Below are 27,526 nucleotides of genomic sequence, written 5' to 3'. Positions count from 1 at the left end.
ACAAGCCGCCCCTGCCATAGAGTAGATATACAGGCAAATACTCCAGAGCATTTCAGATACCATGAGTCTGTAAGTGAAGAGTTAAAACTGAACAAAATCAGCAAGGATTAAAATGGTTACTGCAGTTTTGAAGCATAATTACTGGGCCTCCACAGAATCAGAATCAGAATCAGAATCAGAAACAGTTTTATTGCCAGGAATGTTTACACAAACGAGGAATTTTTTTTGGTGGAAGGTGCAACATTTGGACATGACAAACAAACAACAATCAACACGACAGAAAGACAACAAGTAATGTGAAAGTGTTTGGGTGTGTGCTTCAAGTGGTGTGTTTTAGTTAAAAGTGTATGTTACGCGTGGCGTGTGTTTAAGTTAAAGTGCATGCAAATAAAGTGGCATGTGTGTGGAGGAGGCCTCAAGTTAAAGTGCATGTTAAAGTGACGTGTGTGGAGGAGGGAAGAAGAAGGAGGAGGGAGGAGGAGTGGGAGGAAGAGGGAGGAGGAAGAGGAAGGAGCGGGAAGAAGGAGGAGAGAGGAAGGTGGAAGAAGAGGTGGTAGTCCTGGGGTGACAGTCAGTCAGTCCCGGGTTCCATTGATGAGCCCGACTGCCGACAGGAAAAACTTTTGGTGTGGCGGGTGGTCTTTGTCATGATAGACGCAGCCTCCTCCCGAGGAGGGACTCGAACAGGGAGTGTCCAGGGTGGGAGGGTCAGCGACAATCTTTCTGGCCCGCTTCAGTGACCTGGAAGTGAACAGGACCTGGAGGAAGGCAGATTGCAGCCGATAACCCTCTCGGCCGGCGGATGATGCTCTGCAGCCTGCACTTGTCTTTGGCTGTGGCTGCAGGGTGCCAGACGGTGATGGAGGAGCAGATGATGGACTCAACGATGGCCGTGTAGAATTGTACCATCATTCTCCCTGGCAGGTTGAATTTCCTCAGCTGCCTCAGGAAGAACATCCTCTGCTGGGCCTTCTTGGTGATGGAGCCGATGTTCAGCTCCCACTTGAGGTCCTGGGTGATGATGGAGCCCAGGAAGCGGAAGGACTCCACAGCGTCGACGAGTCACACAGGATGAGAGGGCGGGTGGGGCTGCATTCCTCCTGAAATCCACAACCATCTCCACTGTCTTTAGGCGTTGAGCTCCAGGTTGTTCTGGCTGCACCAGGTCACCAGGTGGTCAGTCTCCCACCTGTGGCGGTCTCGTCCCCACCAGAGATGAGCCCAATGAGGGTGGTGTCATCCATGAACTTTAGGAGCTTGACGGACTGGTGACTGGAGGTGCAGCTGTTGGTGTACATGGAGAACAGCAGAGGGAAAGAACACAGCCTTGGGGGAACCTGTGCTGGTGGTCCGGGAGCCTGAGACGTGTTTCCCCAGCCTCACGTGCTGCTTCCTGTCGGTCAGGAAGTCTGTGATCCACCTGCAGGTGGAGTCGGGCACGTGCAGCTGGGAGAGCTTGTCCTGCAGCAGGGACGGGATGATTGTATTGAAAGCAGAGCTGAAGTCCACAAACAGGATCCTGGCGTAGGTTCCTGGGGAGTCCAGATGCTGGAGGATGTAGTGAAGGGCCATGTTGACTGCATCGTCTACAGACCTGTTGGCTCTGTAGGCGAACTGCAGGGGGTCCAGGAGTGGGTCGGTGATGGTCTTGAGGTGTGACAGGACCAAGCGTTCAAAGGACTTCATGACCACAGAGGTCAGGGCGACGGGCCTGTAGTCATTGAGTCCTGTGCTACTTTTTCAAAGGAGAGATGTACTGACCCACTAAAGCTGACTCTCAGACACGTCCTCTCAACCGCTGTCACTAAGTCAAGTTGACACTGAGATGAGAGTTTAAGGTCAGACAAAAACTGAAATGTTTTTGGCAATCCACTCGTTTGGATTCCAGCCTTTCTTCCCTGAATGACTGGTGGATTGTATTTAAATGCCGGCTTAAGCATTGGTTTGCTTTGTTTCAGATTAGGTGGTTTTTGGTCACGCTCGCAAAGCCAAAAGTTGTTTGTTGTTGTTGCTGTCTGTGAGTCAGAAATTAAAACTGGATCAGTTCCTGTTTGAAACAAAAAAAAATTGTGTACTCTTGCAGGAGGTGTGTGTCTGCGTGTGTAACTGCATGTGTTGTTAAACATGTGCAGATTTAGCTTTGCACTTCAGCAGTGTGTTATTATTGGTGCGTTCAGACACCGTCTGTCTTTTCCCACCCCATCTCTCCATCCCTTGCGGTGGAAAATGCAGAGTTATCAAAATGCAGACCACTCCTAGGGCCACAACATGGCTTTTACAGGATCCAGCTTTTCTCCCAGAGTGGCACATATCTGTGGCTGCCTACTTTCAGAACCCCTTTTTTCTTAAAAAGAGAACAACATCAAAAAAGAAGCTAGTTGACTCTCTGTTTCTACCATAACTGTATCTGGAGATACTACATGGTTCTGAGACCCAGGGCTGAAGTTTTCATGCATTTCAGGAAATGGGTGAAAATAGCAGCCCATTATTTTGCCCTCTGCACTTATTTTTTTAGTGTTTGTTTTTTGTGATGTAACACTTCTCTTCCTTACCATGCCATGTTTGTGTTCCTTCTCAAACCAGCTCTGTTTTTTCTTAAACTTGAAATTGACTGTTTACACTGATCTTAGTGTCCAGAGACCATGTAAGGATGAATGAAGCCTTTCTTTTGGTTGCCCGGTAACTGTAGACACCCCTTTCCCTCCCCACTTCCAATCAATCTATGTAGTCTAATGGACATAATAGGGCTAAAATAAATAAAATAAGCTACATGTTGTAAATCCCATATGTAGCTAACCATTATGTCCCCCTGTCTCTGTCTGTCTCTTTCTTTACAGGATGGAGTGATGATGAGATGGATGTGAAAATGGGCCAGTGGGCATGGATGCGAGCCCCTCTCCTAGGCCTGGCCCTGCTGCTGTTGTTGCTGGTCTTGAAGCCACCATCCTGCTGTGGCCAGAACACCAAGGGAGGCCTTCAGGATGGACCTTACTTGGGCTTCACTCAGACTGTCTACCACGCTACGGTTTATGAGAACTCAGCAGCACGGACCTATGCCAACAGTAAATCTAAAATGGGCATCCTCCTGACCCAGCGCTCCTGGGATATTCGCTACAGAATCACTTCAGGTGATGACGAAGGGTTTTTCAAGGCAGAGGATTACGTGCTGGGCGACTTCTGCTTCTTGCGCATAAGGACTAAAGGTGGCAACGCAGCTATCTTGAACCGAGAGATTCAGAGTAATTATGTATTGACAGTAAAAGCCTCTGTCAAAGGAGAGACGCTCCTTGAGACCTGGACTAAAGTCAGCGTCGAGGTCATGGATATGAATGACCTGCGACCCTTGTTCTCACCCACTACTTACTCAGTCACCATAGCGGAGAGCACACCTCTCAGGACTAGCATCGCACAAGTTACCGCCACTGATGCAGACATAGGCTCCAATGGGGAGTTTTACTATTTTTTCAAGGACAAAATTGAGCTATTTGCTGTTCACCCGAGCAGTGGAATGGTTACTCTCAGTGGAAAGCTAAATGTTGATGAGCAGAATCGGTACGACTTAGAAATCCTGGCAGTAGACCGTGGCATGAAGCTCTATGGAAATAATGGGGTCAGCAGCACAGCCAAACTTTTTGTCCATGTAGAGCGTGTGAATGAACATGCCCCACTCATGAATGTGGTCACCCACAGCCCCTCAGGGCGAGATAAAAACCCTGTGTATGCCATGGTCACCGTTGAAGACTTAGATGAAGGCTTAAATGGAGAAATAGACTCAGTGGTCATTGTTGGTGGAGACCCTTCAGAGCAGTTTTTTGTAGAAAGATCTGTGGAAGGCGAGTTTGCTATAAAGGCCTCAGAGTCATTCAATTGGGAGACTTACCCTTATGGCTGTAACCTTACTTTGCAGGCTAAAGACAGAGGAGCCCCACAGAAGTTCTCTGCCGTCAAGCTTTTCCAGATTATGGTCAAGAAACGGCATACAGCAGAGGCTGCGTTTGAGCGGGAGTTGTATGATGTTTGTTTAAATGAAATTTCACCACCAGGCACGATTGTAGAAGCTGTCAAAATCAGACCAGAGCCTGATGATGCAGAATATATCATGATACCTTCCGCAGATTCAGCTTTTTTTCAAATGAACACATTAACAGGTGCGATCTCAACCACTCAGTGGTTCACTCAGGTGTCCCAGGATGTGTTTAATCTGGAGGTATTGGAAATAGATAGTAAGCTCAAAGTTAAAGTGAGGGTAACCATTGGAGATGCTAATGACAACCCACCAACATTTGATCAGGCCTCTTATGAGATTTTGGTCAATGAAAGTGTACTTGTTGGGACTAATGTGTTGACAGTTTCTGCAGTGGATGAGGATAAAGGAGAAAATGGATACATAACTTATAGCATTTCCAGCCTTCAGTCATTACCCTTCAAAATCAATCAGTTTTCTGGTATCATCAGCACTACTAAAGAGTTGGACTTTGAAACCTCATCAGAGAGCTTTGCATTTGTTGTTAGAGCATCTGACTGGGGGTCGCCTTACAGACGAGAGAGTGAAGTCAATGTAACGATCCACCTGGAAAATGTAAATGACAACCAGCCATTGTTTGAGAAGGTAGCGTGTCAGGGGGTGATCTCCAGGGATTTCCCAGTGGATGAAGTGATTACCACAATGTCTGCGATTGACATAGATGAGTTGGAGCTAGTAAAATATAAGATCATTTTAGGGAATGAATGGGGGTACTTCAATCTAAACCCTGATTCAGGCGTACTTTCACTGCAACATTCCCTTGCCACAGCCAGTCCAAAAAACGGTGTCTTTAGTCTTAAAATAACTGCCACAGATGGTGAGAACTTTTCTGATCCTATGTTTGTTAACATCTCTGTTGCTCAAGGGAAATCTCCTCCCAGAAGTTTCAACTGTAAAGAAACAAGGGTAGCCCAAAAGTTAGCTGAGAAATTACTCCAAAAGTCCAAAGCTAGCACCAAGCCGAAGATTGAGGAAGGTTTTATTGACGTTTTCTCTGTTAATCGACAAACGCCCCAATTCGACAAAGCTTTCCCCACAGATATTGCTGTGCAGGAAGACTTAAAGACTGGTTCGAGTGTTTTCAAGGTCAATGCGTATGATGGGGACACAGGTTTTAATGGTCAGATTCTATACTCTATTTCAGATGGAAATACTGACAGCTGTTTTATCATTGACATGGAGACTGGCCTTATCAGTGTCTTTCTCCCTATGGATAGGGAAAAGAGGGATAGTTATCTCCTCAACCTAACTATCTATGACCTCGGCCTTCCACAGAAAACTGCCTGGCGTTTGCTTACTGTCTATATAGTGGATGCTAATGATAATGCACCCCAGTTTTTGCAAGAAGGAGGCTATAGAATTATCATATCCGAAAACACTGCCATAGGTACCGGTGTTATCCAGGTTGAGGCCACTGACAAAGACCTTGGACCTAATGGGGAGATTGTATACTCTGTTTTGACCAGCACCAGCCAGTTTGGTATCAACTGCACTAATGGGATAGTGTATGTTGCTGGCCAACTAGACAGAGAGTTTGTTTCAGCTTTTAACCTGAAGATTGAGGCCCGGGACAAAGCAGAGAAAGGGGACCAGAGGTTTTCTGTGATCACTTTGAAAATCATATTAGAGGATGTGAATGACTGTCCCCCACGATTTATTCCCAATGTGTACAAAGCCAGGGCTCTAGAGGATATTCCAGTCGGAACTGTTGTGGCATGGTTAGAAACCCAGGACCCAGATTTAGGGTTGGGAGGCCAGGTCCGGTACTCTCTAGCCAATGACTACAATGGATGGTTTGAGGTAGACAGGGCCAGCGGGGCTATTCGACTGACAAAAGAGCTAGACTACGAAACCCAGCAATTCTACAACCTCTCTGTGACGGCCAAAGACAAGGGCAGGCCTGTTTCTCTTCTCTCTGTCACCTGTGTGGAGGTGGAGGTGGTAGATGTGAACGAAAATCTCTACGCTCCATACTTTTCCCAGTTTGCCATGACAGGATTAGTTAAAGAGAATACCCGGATTGGAACTACCCTCCTCCAAGTCATCGCTAACGATGATGACACTGGCAGAGATGGAGAAATCCAGTATTCCATTCATGATGGCAGTGGACTTGGACGTTTTGCCATTGATGAAGAGACAGGTGAGTTTTCTTTGAAAATGTACTTGTGTTTAACAAAAGTTAAAAGTCACCAATGATGTTAACTTTATTGTGTATGTGTATTTTGACTTGTACTTAACAATGTTTTTATCTCAAGTATTGTACTTAGCAAAATGTTCTCTCTTTTTTTTTAATAATGTGTGTGGGCTGCTACTGCTATGGTGTTGACATTGTTTTTAAATCTCTAATTTGGCTTTATTGGGGGAAATGGTTGCATATGTAAAAGTGATAGTTGGTTGAATGGACAGGCTGCAAATGTTCTTATGTTGGTTTGGACAACATAATGTCCCATTTACAGAGGATGAAGAGCAGCTTTTTTTTCTGCGCACATACAGAAAGGACAGCTCGTGGACCGTGAGGAGGTATTTGGTGAATTAACAACATACAATATTAGACTATTTTAATTTTATATAGTTTAAATTCATGACCTGTCCCACATTGAAGGACAAAGGTCGTCAATAGAACATTTTGACTTGTTATATACAGTATCAAACAAACACTAACACAGCTACACACTCTCACACACACTATCGTAAACCCGGTGAGGTTGTCCCGAGGAGATAACAGGAGCAGAGTGGAGAGGACGATTTATGGCTCTCGTTAGCTGAGCCTTGGCAAGCCCCAGAAATAAACCCCACACTGCTGAAAAACATGCCAAAACACAATTACAACTTCAATTATCATAAACACATATGCACACACACACCACCATAGTCATGCCTCTTTACATAGAGTGGTAACATTTTCTCGTTCTCATTGGCCAGAAAGTATATATCACGCTTCTGTGTGAGCTGACTGTACTGCAGACATTGCCATTCATGTTCTATTATTGCACATTCAAGGTACCCGGTTCGATCTCTGCTCTCCCCATAGTTGCATGTCGAAGTGTCCTTGAGTGTCCTGAACCCCCAGTTGTTCCCCGGCACTTCACTGCAGCTCCTTAATAACTAAGGATGGGTCAAATGCAGAAAAGATTTTCGCCACGGAGATAAATAAAAGTATATTTCTTTCTTTTATATTAACTACAGCAGGTTGAACAGCATTGCACGCAGCAGCAATTTGAAGTGCTATATTATTGCCTTAAAATTACACATTACACTTTTTTCCTGGGGCACATGGGTAAATGCTGGGAAAATAGGCAGTAACTTTGCTGTCCTGACTTTAGAGCGAAGGGGGGGTCTCTTTAGTAAGTGTGTAATTACATTGTTCGTACGGTCATGGAAAACTTAAAAAAGTAATTCCAGGCCTGGAAAAGACCTTTAAAAAAATTGAATTCCAACATTTTTAGAAAAGTCATGGAATTTTATTTATATTCATATGTCCATTTATGATATGATATGATATTCCTTTATTCGTCCCACAGTGGGGAAATTTCTAAAATGTACGCTGAGTTTGAAATAATTAATATGCTTTTCAAAGAAAGACGCTTAAAATACAAGCAGGCATACGCTCTGATACGAGTGAACACACCTTAACTGAAATGTTTGGTGGCCATAGCAACAGTGGCTCAGGGAAGCGGTCGAGATAGTCCACTATGCCAGGGAATTGTAGGTTTAACCATTCTACCTATGGAAAAGTACATGTCATGGGTTATAACAGATACAGATCCGGGTCAAGCACAATGTAGGTTGTGTGGTGGCAAAACATTAAACATCTGAAACATGGGAGAGGCGGCATTAACGAGCCATGAGAAAGGCAGCCGATCAGAGCGCTGCTGTTAGCAAAGCTACAGCAATCCTCATCACCGGCTATCTCACCACAGCGAGGGGAACTGCTACGCCGAGCAGCACGTCTCTCTCTTCAGTAACAAGCAAGCGTCGATAACCGATGCTGTAACGAAAAGTGAAGTCCTTACTGTGCAGGTAATGGGGGCACTGATGGTTGCCAATTCTCATTATTCTTTTAACCCTTGTGTTGCCTTAGGGTCATTTTGACCCGAATCAATATTACACCCTCCCCCCGCCTTTGGGTCATTTTGACCCGATTCAATGTTTCACCCTCCTGTTACCTTTATATTTACTAACATATTTTACCCTTTGGGTTCAATTTGACGCCAGCAATTAAAACCTCCAGAAAAGTATTAGAATTAATATTGTTTTCCAAGTTTAAGTGTGAGGCACTTTATGTTTGTTTGTTGACTACCGAAAGAACACCGACATTAAACATTGAATGGGGTCAAATTAATCCTAAGGCGGGGGGAGGGTGTAATATTGATTCGGGTCAAAATGACCCTAAGGCAACACAAGGGTTAAAGCAGTGGTCACCAACCTTTTTGAGCCCAAGATCCCTGACCTCCGCCTTCATGACCGGCAAGATCTACCTATTGAGGCGTTGAGAGAAAACGACTGTCCAGACTGGACTTATGACTTGAGGCTTTTTATTTGGCCTCATTCTAATTGAATGAAATCAAAACACTTTGGTCCAGCTTTCAAATTGATGAGACCAGGAACACAGAATTTAAGTGCAATATAAAAAGTAAGATATTTGTTCACCGCACACAATATGAACAAGAAAAAACACATTTGCAATGAGCAGCTGGATGAACTACCAATATAAATGTTGTATTTATTTACATTACAACACGACACTGACAACATGATCAATCAGTGCAACTCATGTAAGTTCAGCTCTCATCACAATGCCATCAAGTCATGTGACTCCAGTCAGTGTGATGGCTGTGACTGAACTCTGTCTGTGAGCTTGTACTTAGTTCATAAGCACAGACAGACAGTCTGAGGCAGTCTGTGAGCTGTCTGTCAGTAATCCAGCTCCTGGTCTTTGATTTGGTGATTTTCTCAACTTCACTGACGAGTTTTTCGGGACAAATGTGGTATTCATGAAAGTTTTCTCATCTGGGACTGGTTCTGAAGTCTGCCCGTTGGTGAATACGTTAACATCAGCTCTACAGACAACAACTTCTAACAATTAATTGATTGACAGAATGAATTCGTAACAGTTTTGCTCATCCATTCATAATTTCTGTAATTTTTCAAGCAGAATTCCCAAACATTTTGCTTCTCCAACATCTGAATATTTAGGGATTTTGGACTGTTGGGTCGGACAAACAAGCAATACAGTATGTCTGAGAAATGTTAGCATTTTCCCCTATTTCTTCTCACCGAAGCAAGGCTAATATCTGACAGATGACCTGCTCTGAAAACTGACGGGATTTTGCAGACTCAGGTTCTTCTTTGGCACTCGTTTCCTTGTTTTCAGCAGCATCGCTGCTCCATTTCAGCCAGACTCCATTGTTTACGTTTTCAAGGCGGCAGTGCCAGGTTGGGTCAAACCATCCTAATATGGGAGGGATGCAACATTTTTCGGATAATTACTTTAAATAGCCTGCTTAATATAAAAGTAAGTCTATGAACTTACATTAAAAAAAATCTCAAGTACCCCCTAGAGTGCCTTCACGTACCCACAGAGGTTTGCGTACCCCCATTTGAGAGCCACTGATTTAAGGTATACTGTATGCTTTGGATTTTGCATTGTTAGTTTAAATACTACATTGTGCCCCTTTTTCATATATACACCTAGCTTTTACAAAATGTTTGGTCATGGAAATTTGTTTTAAAGTCATGGAAAAGTCATGGGAATACATTGGTCAAAATGTGTATGAACCCTGTATTTACTACTTTGTGGTGAAACAAGTGCATGTGTGTAGTGTCTCAGTGTAGGCTTTCTCTTCTCTGATGTTTCATAACCTAAAATAATGAGGTGGTGGGCGGCTTAATGCTGTTGTGTGTAAATATAGATGTGTTGTAGTCTGCCAAAATCTGGCTTATCATTAGACACCCGCCTTTACTTCCCACATACACACACTCACCTTGAAAGTCTAACCTTTCCACATTGTTCTCCCACCCACTCTGTTCAGCAGGAAGCTCTTTACATCAAGACTCTTAATCACAGTGTCATTTCTCCCTGGGTGAACTGCTGGGTTTTGGGAAAGAAAGACAGAGAGGAGGAGGCGAAGGAGAATTTATGGCTCCCAATTCTACAGTGATTCATTTCTTACAGGCGGGGAGGCCCTCAGCTTTGTTTCCAACAAGACCAGCATTGTAGGGAGCCTTGAATGTGCAGCCAGGAGTTAACATGAGAAAACACACACATTACATTCCATGTCATTTAGCTGACGCTTTTATCCAAAGTGACTTACAATAGGTGCATTCAACCATTTGTTCAAGCTCAGAACAATGAGAATCAAGAAAGTATAATTTCTAGTGCTGTGAAAAATAACGCGTTAACTCAGTTAATTCAATTACAGGTTTAACTAGTTTTGTTTTTTTAACGCATTTAACGCATGCGCAGAATGAGCTTCCAATCCGTCTGTTGTTGGTCGTCGGGACGAAAAAAAAGTCACTTGCAAAATAAGCTTCCAATACACCACTTCAATCTGAACTCTGTCCGCTCTCATGCAGACGGTCGTGCTGTTCATCGGTAATGATCCTTCCGCAGGTTCACCTACGGAAACCTTGTTACGACTTTTACTTCCTGTAGATCAGGGGTCTCAACACGTCGATCGCGACCTGCCAGTCGATCGCGGCGTAGTGTTGGTAGATCGCATGACATTAAAGAGATTGGCCCGCCCCCTGACATGTTCTCTATAGCACGTCTTTGTTCTTTTATTAAACTGAACGTCTGTTGTTGATCGTATCTCCACAGCAGCATGTCATTTCTGTCTCTTCGCGTTGCGTTAACACTTATCGATCTCCGTCTCGCGCGCCACAGAGCTCCGTGCACGCGCATCTGGACCGAGCAAAAAAAAAAGTCACTTGTCAATCTGTCCCCGTGTCCGGGCCGGTGAGGTTTCAGCTTTGCAGCGGTGTCCCCGCCGTCCCTTTCATCACGGCCCAGTTCATGAAGAAAACCCACAGTCAGTTTGCCTCAGCAGCTGCTAGAGGAAGACTAGAGGCCTTTAGATTGTATCATGGTGGAGTTAATGGTTGACAAACAAGAGAAAAATGTTCTGTTTAACCCTCCTGTTACCTTTACATTTACTAACATATTTTACCCTCGGGGTCAATTTGACCCCAGCAATTAAAACCTCCAGAAAATTATTAGAATTAATATTGCTTCCCAAGTTTAAGTGTGAGGTACTTTATGTTTGTTTGTTGACTACCTAAATAGCCCTTTAAATAAATAAAAAGTTGATATTTCTTATATGTTTGACACAGTGAAAAACAGCCTGGGGTCAAATTGACCCCAAAGAACACCGACATTAAACATTGAATGGGGTCAAATTGACCCGAAAGGTAACAGGAGGGTTAAACATTCTGTTTAGGATGAAGATGTGTTAATGTTCCATATGGAAGAAAACTGCTAAATAACTGCTGAGTTGCAGCACCATTGTATAGAAGAATGTATAAATGTATATATCCGTCTTTTGTCATAAATCTCTATGTTCTCACAAAATATACCGAGAATATCGGTAATATGTGATTAATCATGATTAATCCACAAAAACCTGTGATTAACCCGATTAAAAATTGTAATCGTTTCACAGCCCTAATAATTTCTTCAAGAAAGCAAAACTAGAAAAATACTATAAGTAAGTGCCATTCAAGTGCCATATGCACACACTTACTGACTGAACTTAGGTAAATCAAAATATGAAGATAACCAATTTGGGGATTCTCTTTGTAGCATTCCAGTGCTTCTGTTACACCCCAAAAACGGCGGAATAAATAATCAGGAGAGTGATTTGATGTGTTTTCCATAGTAAGGGCTTTACTGAAGTCTTATTCAATTCAATTCAATTCAGTTTATTTGTATAGCCCAATTTCACAAATTACAAATTTGTCTCGGAGTGCTTTACAATCTGTACACATAGACTTCCCTGCCCCAAAACCTCACATCGGACCAGGAAAAACTCCCAAATAACCCTTCAGGGGGAAAAAAATGGAAGAAACCTTCAGGAGAGCAACAGAGGAGGATCCCTCTCCAGGATGGACAGATGCAATAGATGTCATGTGTACAGAAGGACAGATTTAGAGTTAAAATACATTCAATGAATATGACAGAGTGTATGAATAGTTCATAGTAGGCATATTCCACGATGGAGACCTCCACGATCCATCAGGCAGATGGCGGTGGGGAGGAGGAGTGGGCGGAGTCTCAACAGTGGGCAGAGTCTCAACAGGACAGTGGCGTAGTCAGGAGCAGGAATTCCACGACCCAGACCTCGTTGATCCATCAGGCAGATAGGATATATGCCGTCTAATAGGGTCCGATGACCCCATGAGACGTGAAGTCAAAAGGACTCCGGGGAGAAAGCAGAGTTAGTAACGTGTGATTGAGAGATGAAAATTCATCCCTAAGGAGAGAAAAAAGAGGAGATAGGTACTCAGTGCATCCTAAAACGTCCCCCGGCAGCTATAAGCCTATAGCAGCATATCAAGGGGCTGGACCAGGGCAAACCTGATTCAGCCCTAACTATACGCTCTGTCAAAGAGGAAAGTCTTAAGTCTACTCTTAAATGAGGTGACTGTGTCTGCCTCCCGGACTGAAATTGGAAGCTGGTTCCATAAAAGAGGAGCTTGATAACTGAAGGCTCTGGCTCCCATTCTACTTTTTAAGACTCTAGGAACTACAAGTAGTCCCGCATTTAGTGAGCGTAGCTCTCTAGTGGGGCAATATGGTACTACAAGCTCCTTAAGATATGATGGTGCATCACCAATCAAGGCTTTGTAGGTTAAGAGAAGAATTTTAAAAGTGATTCTTGATTTTACTGGGAGCCAGTGCAGAGCAGCTAGTGCAGGAGTGATGTGATCTCTTTTCTTAGTTTTAGTGAGAACACGAGCTGCAGCATTCTGGATCAACTGGAGGGACCTAAGAGATTTATTAGAGCAGCCTGATAATAAGGAGTTGCAGTAATCCAGTCTCAAGTAACGAACGTGAACCAATTTTCTGCATCTTTTGAGACAAGATGTGCCTGATTTTTGAAATATTACGTAGATGAAAGAATGCAGTCCTTGAGATTTGCTTTACGTGGGAGTTAAAGGACAAGTCCCGATCAAAGATAACGCCAAGATTCTTTACAGTGGTGTTGGATGCTAGGGCAATGCCGTCTACAGAAACCACATCACCAGATAATTGATCTCTGAGGTGCTCAGGGCCGATTAAAATTACTTCGGTTTTGTCTGAGTTTAACATCAAGAAGTTGCAGGTCATCCATGTTTTTATATCTTTAAGACATGCTTGAATTTTACCGAGTTGGTTGCTCTCCTCTGGTTTTATCGATATAGTTGAGTATCATCTGCATAACAATGAAAGTTTATGGAGTGTTTCCTGATAATATTGCCCAAAGGAAGCATGTATAAGGTAAATAAAATTGGTCCAAGCACAGAACCTTATGGAACTCCGTGACTAACGTTGGTGGTTATCGAGGCGTCATCGTTTACAAATACAAACTGAGATCGATCTGATAAATAGGATTTAAACCAACTTAGTGCCGTGCCTGAAATGCCAATCGACTGCTCCAGTCTCTGTAATAGGATGTCATGGTCAATGGTGTCGAATGCAGCACTAAGGTCTAACAAGACCAGTACAGAGAGGAGTCCTTTATCTGCTGCCATTAAGAGGTCATTTGTAATTTTCACCAGTGCTGTCTCGGTGCTGTGGTGTTTTCTAAATCCTGACTGAAACTCCTCAAATAAACTATTATGATGTAGAAAGTCACACAACTGATTTGCGACCACTTTCTCAAGGATCTTGGAGAGGAAAGGGAGGTTAGAGATCGGTCTGTAGTTAGCCAACACCTCTGGATCCAGAGTGGGCTTCTTCAGGAGAGGTTTAATGGCAGCTACTTTGAAGGAATGTGGTACGTGGCCTGTTAGCAGAGACACATTGATAATATCTAATAGAGAGCTGCCAATTAAAGGCAAAACGTCTTTAAGCAGCCTCGTCGGGATGGGGTCCAAGAGACAGGTTGATGTGTTAGAAGTAGAAACCGTTGACGATAATTGGTCACGGTTGATGGGAGAAAAGCCATCCAAATATACACCAGGGCATACAGCGGTTTCCAAGGCCATTCCACTTGAGGACAGATTGGCACTGGTTAAGGGCAAAAGATTATTAATCTTGTCCCTAATAGTTAAAATCTTTTCATTAAAGAAGTTCATAAAGTCATTACCACTGAGGTCTATAGGAATACTCGGCTCCACAGAGCTGTGACTCTGTCAGCCTGGCTACAGTGCTAAAGAGAAACCTGGGGTTGTTCTTATTTTTCTCTTTTACTGATGAGTAATAGGCTGCTCTGGCATTACGGAGGGCCTTCTTTTAAGTTTTAAGACTATCTCGCCAAACTAAGAGGGATTCTTCCAGATTAGTTGAACGCCATATGCTTTCAAGCTTTCGTGACGTTTGCTTCAGTTTGCGGGTCTGAGGGTTATACCAGGGAGCAAACCTCCTCTTCCTCACTGTCTTCTTCTTCAGAGGGGCTATCGAGTCCAGTGTCATTCTCAGTGAGCCTGTGGCACTATCAACAAGATGATCAATCTGGGACGGACTAAAGTTAGACCAGGAGTCCTCTGTTATATTGAGACGTGGTATTGAATCAAATGCAGAAGGAATCGCTTCTTTAAATTTAGCTACAGCACTGTCAGTTAGACATCTGGTGTAGGAACTTTTGACTAACGGAGTACACGCCGGTAGTATAAATTCAAAAGTTATGAGGTTGTGGTCTGACAGAAGAGGATTCTGTGGGAAGACGTTCAAATGCTCAATGTCAACGCCATAAGTAAGAACAAGATCAAGCGTGTGGCCAAAGCTGTGAGTGGGTTTCTGTACTCTCTGACAGAAGCCAATCGAGTGCAACAATGAGATGAATGCAGCACTAAGGCAATCATTATCAACATCCACATGAATATTAAAATCTCCTACAATAATAACTTTATCAGTTTTAAGAACCAAACTTGATATAAATTCTGAGAATTCAGATATAAACTCTGAATATGGACCTGGTGGCCGGTACAGAATCACAAATAGAATTGGCTGTTGTGTTTTCCAGGTTGGATGTGAAAGACAAAGAACAAGGCTTTCAAATGAGTTGTAGTGTAATTTAGGTTTTGGATTTATTAATAGGCTCGAGTCAAAGATGGCTGCTACTCCACCTCCTCGACCGGTGCCTCGAGGAATCTGAGTATTAATATGACTTGGAGGAGTCTATTCATTTAGGCAGACATATTCTTCATGGCTCAGCCAGGTTTCAGTTAGACAACATAAATCAATGTGATTATCTGATATCAAATCATTTAGTAACACAGCTTTAGATGACAGAGATCTAATATTTAGGAGACCACATTTAATAGTCCTGTTTTGTTGCACTGCTGAAATAATGGTGTTAACTTGTATAAGGTTATTGTGTACGACTCCTCTTCTGCTTTCTTTTGATAGAATTAATTTAAGTTTAAGTGGCCGTGGGACAGGGACTGGGTGAGAGGGGGCGGAGGCTCCGGGGGCGGGATGTGCTATGGGGGACACTGGGTGAGAGGGGGCGGAGGCTCCGGGGGAGGGATGTGCTATGGGGGACACTGGGTGACAGGGATGACAGGGGCGTGGGGCTACTCTGTTTCTGCTTTCTGACATGAACCCTGCATTGTCACAGATTTGGCTGTCCATTGATCAACTTGGTCATATTTGCAGAAATGAGACGCGCTCCGTCCAATGTGGGATGAATGCTGTCTCTCCTCATCAGATCAGGCTTTCCCCAGAAAGTCTTCCAGTTGTCTACGTAGCCCACATTATTCGCTGGGCACCACCTCGACAGCCAGCAGTTGAAAGACGACATTCGGCTAAACAATTAGTCTGTCTGCAAATTTGGTTGAGGGCCAGAGAAAACGACGGTGTCCGACAATGTCTTGGCATAAGCACACACGGATTCAACATTAATTTTAGTGACTCCACGTTGCCCGCTCTGGCCCCCGGGAGGCACACGACTGTGGTCCGCGGCTTCGCTATGAGTCTTTATTGTCCAGGTGTGTAAGGGCTGGATGAAGAGCAGAGCAGATTGCATCCTCAGTGGACCGTTTGGCACGGTATGCAAATTGGAAGGGCTCCAGGGTGGGGGGGAGAATGGATTTTATGTGTGCCATGACTAGCCGTTCAAAACACTTCATGATGATTCGGGTATAAGTGCCACTGGACGATAGTTATTAAAGCAGGACGGAGTGGCTTTCTTTGGCACAGGTATGATGGTGGTGGCCTTGAAGCATGATGGGACGGCAGCTTGTCTCAGAGAAGTATTAAAGACATCAGTGAAGACATCCTTAATTCGTATATGGTCAATTTTATTATGGTATGGCTGGCCGAGTTAAACTAGTCGCTAACCTAGCTCGGATACCTCTGCGCTTACCCCTCTTTTGCTTCCTCTCATTTCGCTTGCGCAACTCCTTTCCGGGGAGGGGTGGCAGTCGAGTCCGGTGTGGTCATAGGCCGGCAGAATAATCCAAGCTCCTTGATTGTTTCTGCTTGTGCAGCGTTTAGAGTGTTGAATAGTTTGGTCCTGCCGATGATTGACAGAACCTGGTGACTGTACATGTATTCCAGCGTAGACAGATGAGATGAAGACGAACAATTTTCGTATAAACAAGTTGTAACAGAATAAAACACCGGACAGTGTCTGGCCCCTGCGTCTAAACCCGCCGCCATCTTGAAGACATAACCTCATCTTTAGTGATCTTCCTCAATATGTGGAACCGAGGACTGATACCATCAGTCCACAAAAGTGAAGACCAATTTGATCCCAAGAACTACAGTGATATCAGCAACCTCTGGAAAATGATCTGTCTTATGTTCAACAATCGTACTGAAAATACCAAACTATTGTACAACAGATTACATTTTCGCTAGCAGCACACTAATTGATATCCAAATAAACACCAACAAAAATTAAAAAGGCTTCTATTTAATTTGGCTGTCTACAATCTTCTGTTCGAAAGTGGTATTGGGATGCAAAGATTGTCAACAGCCCAAAGTGGGATGTTAGACAGGGATGCAGCTTTAGTCCAACCCTAGTCTGCAGTGTGGACTTCAAGGACGTTGAGAGGGCATTAGAACAGAGGGCAGCTCCTGGCAGCACACACACACACACTGAAGTCATATGATCTGGCGCAGGGCTTCTTGATCCTCTCCACAGTTCTGCAGGGCACATTTAGAATGATACCCTCTCATTATGCTAATTAAAAAGGGAGCTTCAGAGTGTACAGCCACCTGAAAGAAAGTTCTGCACAACAAAGCCCTCACCCAAACAGACTCTGGACAGGTGTCCCCTCAGCCAGCAGGTTCTGGGACAGAATGAAAAGGAAACAGAAAGAAAACTACTTGGCACAAAGCTGTTCACACATTTCTGTATTCTAATTGATCGTTACTTATTCTACATACATTTTTGTTCACATAGACTGACACACACACACTGACAGACATACACACAGACACACACACACATACATACACACACAGATATACACATATATACACACACATACAGACACACACATATAGACAGATACACATAAATACAGACACATATATACACACATACACACAGACTTACAGACACAGACCGACGGCAGACACACGTGGCAGACAGCAGAAGCTACAATCCTAAATTACATTTAATAAAAAATGCTTGCAGTGATTGGCTGCGAGCAAAACTATAAGGATGTGTACAGTACAGACAGTTTCTTACTGTCGCCAAGCCATGTCTGGATAATGAGAAATTAAAGTTAAATAAAAAGGAAAATAATTGCTCTGTTTGTCTCTTCCTCCACCAGGGGTGATCTACACTACGGATATGTTGGACCGCGAGACCAAGGACTCTTACTGGCTAACAGTGTATGCCAGCGACCATGGCGTGGTTCCCCAATTTGCTATGATTGAGGTGTTTGTCCAGGTGGAGGATGTTAATGATAACGCCCCGTTGACCTCAGAGCCGCTGTACCAGCCCTCAGTACCTGAGAATTCTCCACGGGATGTTTCAGTGATCCAGATCCAGGCCCAGGACCCTGATTCAGCGCACCCTGCTGCCACTGATAGACTCAACTACCGCATCATCAGCGGAAATCCACAGAACTTCTTCACCGTCAACACCCGCACTGGTGAGTAATGGTGTGTTTATCTTTGTGGGTGAATCGCAATATCAAGGTTGAGTAGAATGCTGACAAACACCTGAAGATTCTGAATTGTCTAAGTGACTGTGTGGCTGTGTTGAGATAAAAGTTTTTTCAGGTTCAACTCTGTAGCCAGTTCAAATGAGTTTTGTTACTGCAATGTTGAGACAGAAGTTCACAACATAGCTGTAGAATTCTCTCTATAATCAGAGGTCCTGGTCACAGCGAACACTAATTGATAATAAAGAAGAAAATTGGACATTGCAAGTCAGCACCCCAAGATATATATTCTTTGTCAGTCCCACAGGTATGAGAGAAAGCTGTAAGTACTAACAGCCATGTTAGTTGTTTACGTTCATTCATAATGATAATTTTGGAAAGTGTCTTTGGAAGGAGGTCTGAAGGGAAGGACGGACAGAGATATAAAACCATCTTCTACAGCTGTAAGGTATACATTTGATCAGGTTGTTGTCTCTGATCCAGTGCACTACGACACACGACATTACTTGACAACTTTAGCAATGATAAAAACAAGGTTTAAAGTACATTCAAAATAACATTAAGCCAAAACTATGATGAAATTCAACATATAAACTACAATAATCTAAACGCGGGTTTGATGCTGTACGACCCCGTTTATATTACGTCATCACATGCTTCGTCATGCTTCGTCATCACATGCTTCTATGGAGAAGATAGCTACCTGATCCTAAAAAGGCACATGTGTAAGCTTTTGAAATTCAACCATCAAACCACCTCTGGAAGGATTTTGACATAATTTCTAGCCGGATGTTGAAACACCTGTCTTGTTTAATTAATTTGAATCAAATATGAAATTTTACTGTGCATGTCATTCTTTTTCCAAACCAACTCTGGTATATCATCATTTGTGGTGAGAACCTTGATCCAACCCAACTGGTGGAAGCAGTATGGCTTTTCTGGATTAGAACCAGCCCTTTGTGCTTTTGGCGACTCAAAACACTATTTTTACACCTCATTTTCAAGCTGTATCATTTTTATAAAGTGTTAAATGCAAGCGATGCAATAAACGATGAACAGCAACAAAATGAATCCCTGCACAGTGGTCCTTCCATTATTATGTCTGCACTTACTCATTGTTTATAGTCATATTAAATATACAAAAACTATATATTTTTTATATTTCTGAAATTATAGAACAATAATAAAGACAATTCTTGAATACACCGTCACATGTTGGTCTACATTGAGGTCAGTTAATACAACTCTGGATGGTTTACTCCTCCCCATATTCATGGTTCATGGATTAGACTGGTCGTCCTGTAATCACAAAGTTGCAGGTTCGATAACTGTCTTCGACACAGTTCACATGTTGAAGTGTCCCTTAGCAAGCCACTGTTGCTCCCCGTGCAGTTTGCTTGTTCTAGTGTCTTTCAACATTCAATCTTTTGTTGTATGCTAATTTCTCACCTTATATGAAGCATATACTTACTGTGTGCAATATTAACCAAAAAAAACATTAACTTACCACATTTTAGTTAAATATTAAAACGTTTTTATTTTCAGTGACAGTATCACCTCAAACTCCAAGATAAGAGGTGTTCCCTTTGAAAAAGTGTCCACTGTGCCAAAAACAAAAACAATTGTTAAAGGTCTCTCCTTGGATGTTTTTATGAAATTGACCATCCTGAGCATTGGTTAAAACCTTGTGTACTTCATGGCACATCTAGCGCTTCTCTGTGTATGACACAGATGGCCTGGACACCATCTGTGAAGAAACCCACACAACTCTCCCATTTCAACCCGTGTTCTGTCAGGTAACTGTCAAGAAGCCTAAAGAGCTCATCAGCTGATGCCACTTTTACAAAGTGATTTTCCTGATGAATGTCTCTTCATTGTGCACACTACTAAGCTACACTTGAATCGCAATGGACCTTGGATGTCGCGATCGCGCATGCGCAAGCGGAACCTGTTAACGCCGTAACCGTAATTTAAACATTTACACTTACTTTTGTAATATGTGATGTTCTCCGCACTGCCCCCCACGCCACCTGCAATACCTCGGCGCCCCACAGTTTGAGAACCACTGACTTAAAAGGGTTGTACCTAAAGGGGAGTAGGGAACCTTACTTTTACAAAAAAACTAGAAAAACCCTTCAAAAGCAGATGAATCTGGGCAGAACCTCAGCTCTTCCTGAAGGCTTCACAGTTATATTCAATGTGATTCCGAACATCATTATCTTGTACAGCGGGAAGTGGGGAGTGTGAGATGGGCTAGCTGGGCCATCAAATTGTGTCAATGACCTTTATAATCCTCTGCTGTCCTCCTCTTTCTTTGTACATTTACTTTGTAAGTAAATTGTCAGTATTGTGGAAGCCTTAAGCTCTTCATTCATCACACAGGCTTCAGTAATGCTATCTATATGGTAATCAACACACACCATCACACCTACACACACACTATTCAATTCAAATCAATTCAGTTAATTTTGTACAGCCCATTCTCACAAATTACACATTTACCTCAGAGTGCTTTACAATCTGTACACAGGCATCCCTGTCCCAAAACCACTTTCAATGTATTCCATTGTATGAGATTTGGATTCCCATATATTTAAGTATTCTCACTTCCCCACCGGAAGTAATTTCTCTATCCCTCTTGTCTTTATGTGCCTTATCTCTTCTGTCTTCTTAAGTTATAACTAAATCCTCTAGCAATGCACATACCCCAACATACCATTTGCACATGTTTTATTTATATGGATTCTTGCTGATACTGGTTGGCTAACAGTACTGTCAATCTTATTTGGATTGCATATACTGATCCCATAGGCCCTCATGATTAAAAGGAGGAGTGAGTCTTAAACTCCAATAGACCTTTGGATGGCCGAGATAATTAAAATAAAAATCATCAATAAAATTATTAAAACAGACTTGATAATGTGGACTTGGTAAGTCATGGCTCGGGTCTTGGATACTGTGACGTCACGAGATGTCCAGAGGGCCGGCCAGGGTGGTGCAATCAAACAAAAATTGTATTTGTCTATGAAAGAAGGACAGATTAGAGTTAAAACACATTCAATGAATATGACAGAGTGTATGAATAGTTGGTAGTAGGCATGGACCACGATCCAGACCTCCATGATCCATCAGGCAGATTGAGGTAGTGAGGAGGAGTGGGCAGAGCATCAACAGGGCCATGGCGTAGTTGTTAGTAGGCAATTTTGTATCAACTTTGATATGTAATTCTGTAGCGATAAGCACTGCCCATATTTCCCATCATACCTGCCAAGGTTATAGCTGCGCATATTGTATATTTTAAGTGAGCTGTTTTATGTATGTAATGCGTTCAGAATATAGTGGTTTATGTTGGCACTTGTCGTTTTGTGCTGGTTCATAGTTTTAACCATACGTGAGACGGCCTTTTCTTTAAATATGAAATACTTCCCTGCCCACCAGAAACAACCTGAACACAGCAAAATTAGCAAATCCACTTCCACACACTTGACTAGTGACCAGAAGTGATGACTGTGTCTATACAAGGAAAATCCTAATACTTGTGCCTTTAACTCCAAAGTGATCGGTCATATAGCATAACAATTACGTAGTTAACTGAGAAAAGAAACACCAGCCTCTTTCATTTGTAGGATTATAAGACTGCTGCTATTGACATATAAAAACCATAACATTCAAAACAGAGAATAATCACTAATAACTGTATTTGTAGCTCCCTCTCTCTCCTCATCATGTCTGACACATACAACTAATCTGCTCATTTGGCACCACAGTGTGTGTGTGTGTGTGTGTGTGTGTGTGTGTGTGTGTGTGTGTGTGTGTGTGTGTGTGTGTGTGTGTGTGTGTGTGTGTGTGTGTGTGTGTGTGTGTGTGTGTACAAAAATTAAATGATCTGCTGTTTTCACAGGTCTGATCACCACAACCTCCAGGAAACTGGACCGTGAACAACAAACAGAACATGTTTTAGAGGTAAGGACATAGTGAATGTGTGTGTCAATTTACGAGAAAGAAAAGCGGAACAAACTGCCCCATGCAAGATCAATTTGTGATTAGTCAAGCCTTTATGTATAGATCTGGCAAATGTTATTATATCTGTGTAAAACCAGTCAGTTTGTCCTAGTTACAGTACCACAGATAAATCAGCTGCTTAGATGAGTGCCTTAAATATAGATTGAATAACAAGCAGCAAGTGATTTGTGTTACTAGTGTCTCATTTTAATACGATGATAGGCAGCAAACATTACTGGAACTTGTACATTTGTTTCTCTTTGCTTTATCTAAAATGTATCAAAATAGTATTTTAATAATTTTGTCAATAAAAAAAGTAATTTGAGAAAAAGTCGTTTTAGTTCTCAAGGACGAATGTAAGCAGTTATGTAATAAAACATTGATCGGCTCACCCAGGACTAGAGATAACTTAACAGACTGCAGTCAATTGTGTCTGGATAACGAATGTGTTGCCATCAATATCGGTGTTGAAATTAATTTATTACTCAAACAATCAAATTAACTGTGGCTCTGCTTTTTACGGTCGCTGACATTGCTTTCGTAAGGAGCTTACACACAATGAAAGACATTGTACAGTGTGAAGGGAATCTGGTTTTTTAGATAATATTTGATGGATCAAAGCTAAACTAGCATGTTTTTTGCTTCCTCCTCCTCTCATTTCCTATGATTATGTTCTCTCCACCCTCTTTTGCCTTCCATAGTCAGCACCCAGCAAGCCATTTTCGAGATAACTCTTTCTTCATAATCAGTGCAGTTCCTCATGTCTGGCAATTTCTAAAATGGCGGATGGTATGCTTAAATGAAGCCAGTCATGAGCACAGGAGAAATGAACTGCTGCTGTGTTGTGAATCTGATAAAAAATATAAATTTAAGAAAAGGAGAAAAGCCTGCTTGGTAGCTCTTATCGGCTAGCTCCACCTCGCAGTTATCACCTTCTTTATCATTTTAGCAGCTACAGAAAGAGCTGACAAAACAGAGGAAGCCAAATCCTTGTTTTCATCGTACTAGTCAGAGACACACAGAGAATAGCAGCAAAAAGAATTTACACACATGGGCGCTGTGGTTACCGCGGAGTAGTAGATGTGTTTTACAAAATCATTATATTCTGTAACAGGTCTCTTTTAAGGATCCAGATGCAGTACGACAATATTCCAGAATAGTTTATTTTAACTTTATTCCAGGCATTCAAACAGGATCTGCTTCCGGGGAAAAATCCGGTAGGGTTGACAATGGGAGAGCAATCGGAGGGCAATAAATGGAGGGTCGGGCACAGTGGCGACTGGCCCATAGAGGGCCACGGGGCCTGACCCCACACAACTCGAGCCCCAAAAGAACCCAAAATGATTGTAATAATATTAAATTATATTTATAAATTATACAAATTATGTTTTGGAGATACGGAATATACCCAGTCATATTTGTAAAATAGGATATCTGCGCAAAATATATGCTTTTACAGGACTTCCTGAACTTCCTCTCTGCCTCTCCGCCTGTCTGCATGTCTCAGCTGCGCTGGGGCCAGATCGTTCTGGCCCAGAAGAGACGTGTCTAAATTAGGGAGTAAGGCACATGAAGCACACATAAAACTCATCCAGCAGCTATATTGGGCAAAGTGAACACCACTATCAGCTGGATGACCGACACAGGTGGAGGTGAAAAAACACAATGAGGAGATGGATTAAAAACAGGCACACTTTTAACCCTAATAAGGTTCATAGGGGCATATTAATATATATATATATATATATATCCTGAAATATCGCCACTGTGGGACTAATTAAGGAATATCTAATCGAATTTATTCATTTCATTATTGTTTCAACTCTGCTTATTTGGTCATACTTTTAGGTAAATGAGACGCACCTAAAAGCAAAGGTGTTTCTACCTTTTCTGAATAGCCAGAATTCTTCCTGGCTGCACCCCCACCAAATAATGTCTCATCATGAACAGTAATCCACCTGGACAGTGTTCATAATGTTCTAGTTGTCAATAAGATAATCACATAACATTGCTTTCTAGTGATACGCATCAATTGGCAATGTAAGCAAATGTTATGATTTACCATCACATGGTCAAAATAAAAAAATAAAGATAATTTACTCTGTTTCAACTGAAACACCATCATTTATATCTTTGTGATGTGACATCCGAATGCCTGATTTAGGGTTCAAACTGGCCCTGTGTGTCTTCGGATCCAGGATCTTGTCCCTGAATTGAAAGAAGTTTTCTTTGTATGTGTTTGGATTAAATCTCTCAATGCCCCTGCAGGTGCTGGTGTCCGATGGTGGTCCTAGTCCGAGGCAGAGTACAGTGTGGGTGATGGTTCAGGTCCTGGATGAAAACGACAACAAGCCCATATTTCCTGAGAAGGTCTACCAGGTTAAACTTCCAGAGAGAGAGCGGAGAAAGAAGGGCGAGCCTATCTATCGGGTGTTTGCCTACGATCGCGATGAAGGGCCTAACAGCGACCTCTCCTACAACATTGTGGACGGAAACGAGGAGGGGAAGTTCTTCATCGACCCCAAGACTGCAGTGGTATCCTCACGCAAGGCCTTCACTGCAGGGAGCTACGACATTTTGACTGTATGCATACATAATCAATTATTAGGCCTGACTGTTAACACGTTTTAGAATTAAGCAATAAGGTGCGAGAGGCAGTACTTTTCAAGGGTTGACAACAAAGAGCTGCCTCTCGCACCTTATTGCTTTTATAATACGGTTGCGTGCGACATTATAAAGTAAATAGTAAGCTGCCTTTCACCACAAAATAGTTGTCGACAAACGGTGTGTATCGCATTTCAGTAGCCGAGAGAAAATAGTCACTGGCTGTTTTGTCTGTTGCGTAGCAATGTGAATATCTTTCCAACTTTACCGAACTTTGTTTGTCGTGTCCCTGCATAACGGTCGCGCAAAATCTACCGTGATTGTTATTTGGAGTGCGCACTGATATGGAACACTCACATAAATGTAAACAGCTGTGACATTATGGCTGATTAAAGTACACCTCGTTACTCACTCTTAACCAAACAGAATGCTTGATTTCATCTACCTGTATTATAATGTCTGTTAAATTCTCATGCCTTCATATATTAAGAGTGCATGGATTTAGTTTGTCTTATATTTAGCATTCAGTTCAGTTCATGAAAGTCACCTGCCTGATGCAAAGATACACATTCTGATTCTGGATATATAACTATTTAAGGGCCCATAACTCGAAGGAAACACTGAAAGCTGCAGTAATAATTTTACTGAAATGTTTATTTTTGGGAATACATACAACTAAAGCTCAGTATCAAGATAAGGGCATTACGCTGCTTTATCTTGATTCTTAGAGTCACAATCTATTTTCAAGAACTTCATTATTTTGTTCTTGAATATTAAATGTGCCTAAATAATAAAACAAACAGGGAGTGGGAGGAGGTAGGGCAGAATTACATAGTATCAGAGCATCATACATATATTTTTGTTAACTAAAAAGATGCGCCTTTCTGTCCTCAAATAATTCGGTATCGTTTGCAAATGTTAAAAGTTGTTTATTTTTGATGCACCACAAAACGTATCCCAGTATCTTACAAATACACCGGACGGATCAGAACCTCACAATTTACATCCAATATCAACATCCTCTGTGTTGGCGAGGCAGACGGTGAGGATGCACAGTCTTGTAATAAATCTTTACATTTCTGAACTGTCACCATACTCTAGCTGTCATTTAAAAAACATTGGCATTGTACACTAGCTTGGGGTTTAATTTATCCCATCAAATGAACATGCTAGTTTGGGTTTGGGGTTGCCATCAAATGGATTTTCAAAACCCAGAAATATCAATCTATCTTTATTCTTTGTTTTACTACATGCTATTTTTGTGTGGCTAACTTTTGGTTCAGCCTCTTCTTTACAATCTAACTTCTGTGCTCTTTAGATCAAAGCGACAGACAACGGCCGTCCTCAGAAATCCTCCACAGCTCGCCTGCACGTCGAGTGGATTCGTCGACCTCCCTCAACGGTCTCAGTGCTCTTCGATGAGCCATTCTATAATTTCACTGTCATGGAGAATGACAAGGTGGCAGAGATTGTCGGAGTGGTGTCCCTGCAGCAGCGCTCCGCCCTCTTGTGGTTTGACATCACAGGTAAAATCTCCTATCCTCTAAAGTAGTGTGAGGTTGGGTGTGTGTCTGTGTTTGTATGGAGGTGCAGCTCAGACACTATAGCCATGCTACATGATCTGTTATGCTCTGCCCATCTCAGTCACCATGGTGACAGCTTGCCCAGCTGTCAGGTCTGTATGGCATGTAGGAAAGGTAATGACAATAGTTGGCAGTCTATAGAGAACTCTTGTGGATTGAATTCAGTTTCAAACCTAAACAAATGGGTTCAATGTGATTCCTGAGACTCTTTTGTCAAAAGGACTTTCCCTTGAAGAGATTAAGTGTTATTTATAAGTAGTATTCATTAATAATTCTGTTCCTTTCATAATGTATCTGCTAAGAGGAGGCACTGGCTCATTCTCAATAAAGAACATTTAGACAGATTTTAAAGCCAGTGTGACATTCCCCTATGAATGGGAAATGCTCAATGTGGAGCACTTAAATCCCTTGGATCCGTCAAAGTTCACTTGCACCCACTTGAACAGCTTAACACGATAATGTCATGCACAGTGCTCTAAGCTAAATTTGTACGCATTATGTATTACGATTCTGGTGTGTTAAAAGTGATTTTAATTATAATAATCAGTATTTTTTATCTAATTCCATTAGTTTGTAATGCCATTCAATACTATATGTACACTGACAGTTCCCCAACCGTGATGCCTGCAATGTGGGCTCAAGTAAGCGCATACTATGTATTGTCATTAAACAGTGACACTCAGAGTGTATAAGCTGAAGATACCTTCTTGCTCTCCTTAGCTCTGTCCATCTCCTCTTTCCCTCGTCACTCTCTCTTTCATACTATCTCTGTCCATCTCCCCTCTCCCTCTCTCTCTCTCTTTCATACTGTCTCTGTCCATTAAAGAGGGGCTTGATAACTGAAGGCTCTGGCTCCCATCCTACCTTTTAGGACTCTAGGAACCACAAGTGGCCCCGCATTTAGTGAGCGCAGCTCTTTAGTGGGGCAATATGGTACGACAAGCTCCTTAAGATATGATGGTGCATTACCAATCAAGGCTTTGTAGGAGAAGAATTTTAAATGTGATTCTGGATTTTATAGGGAGCAATTAAAGAGCAGCTTGTACAG

At 42.4% G+C, this 27,526-nt stretch overlaps 1 protein-coding gene across 5 annotated transcripts in view; it reads left to right on the top strand.

The window, feature by feature from the left end:
* Positions 1-2,854: 2,854 nt before the first annotated feature.
* The window catches only part of fat3a (FAT atypical cadherin 3a), a 95,900-nt gene continuing 71,228 nt past the window's right edge, over positions 2,855-27,526 (top strand). For 4 of the 5 annotated variants that reach the window (XM_056442025.1, XM_056442026.1, XM_056442024.1 and 1 more), the window contains exons 1-5: positions 2,867-6,164; positions 17,954-18,277; positions 22,191-22,252; positions 24,560-24,874; positions 26,214-26,421. In XM_056442025.1, the coding sequence (XP_056298000.1) occupies positions 2,867-6,164; positions 17,954-18,277; positions 22,191-22,252; positions 24,560-24,874; positions 26,214-26,421 (4,207 nt within the window). Of the gene's footprint in view, positions 6,165-17,953; positions 18,278-22,190; positions 22,253-24,559; positions 24,875-26,213; positions 26,422-27,526 lie in introns of all 5 variants that reach the window. The other variant, XM_056442021.1, reaches the window with a different exon arrangement.

This window comes from Pseudoliparis swirei, chromosome 20, assembly GCF_029220125.1.
Source record: "Pseudoliparis swirei isolate HS2019 ecotype Mariana Trench chromosome 20, NWPU_hadal_v1, whole genome shotgun sequence".
Classification (NCBI taxonomy): Eukaryota; Metazoa; Chordata; class Actinopteri; order Perciformes; family Liparidae; genus Pseudoliparis; species Pseudoliparis swirei.
Note: the sequence above shows the minus strand (reverse complement) of the source record. Positions and strands in the feature narration are given on the sequence as shown.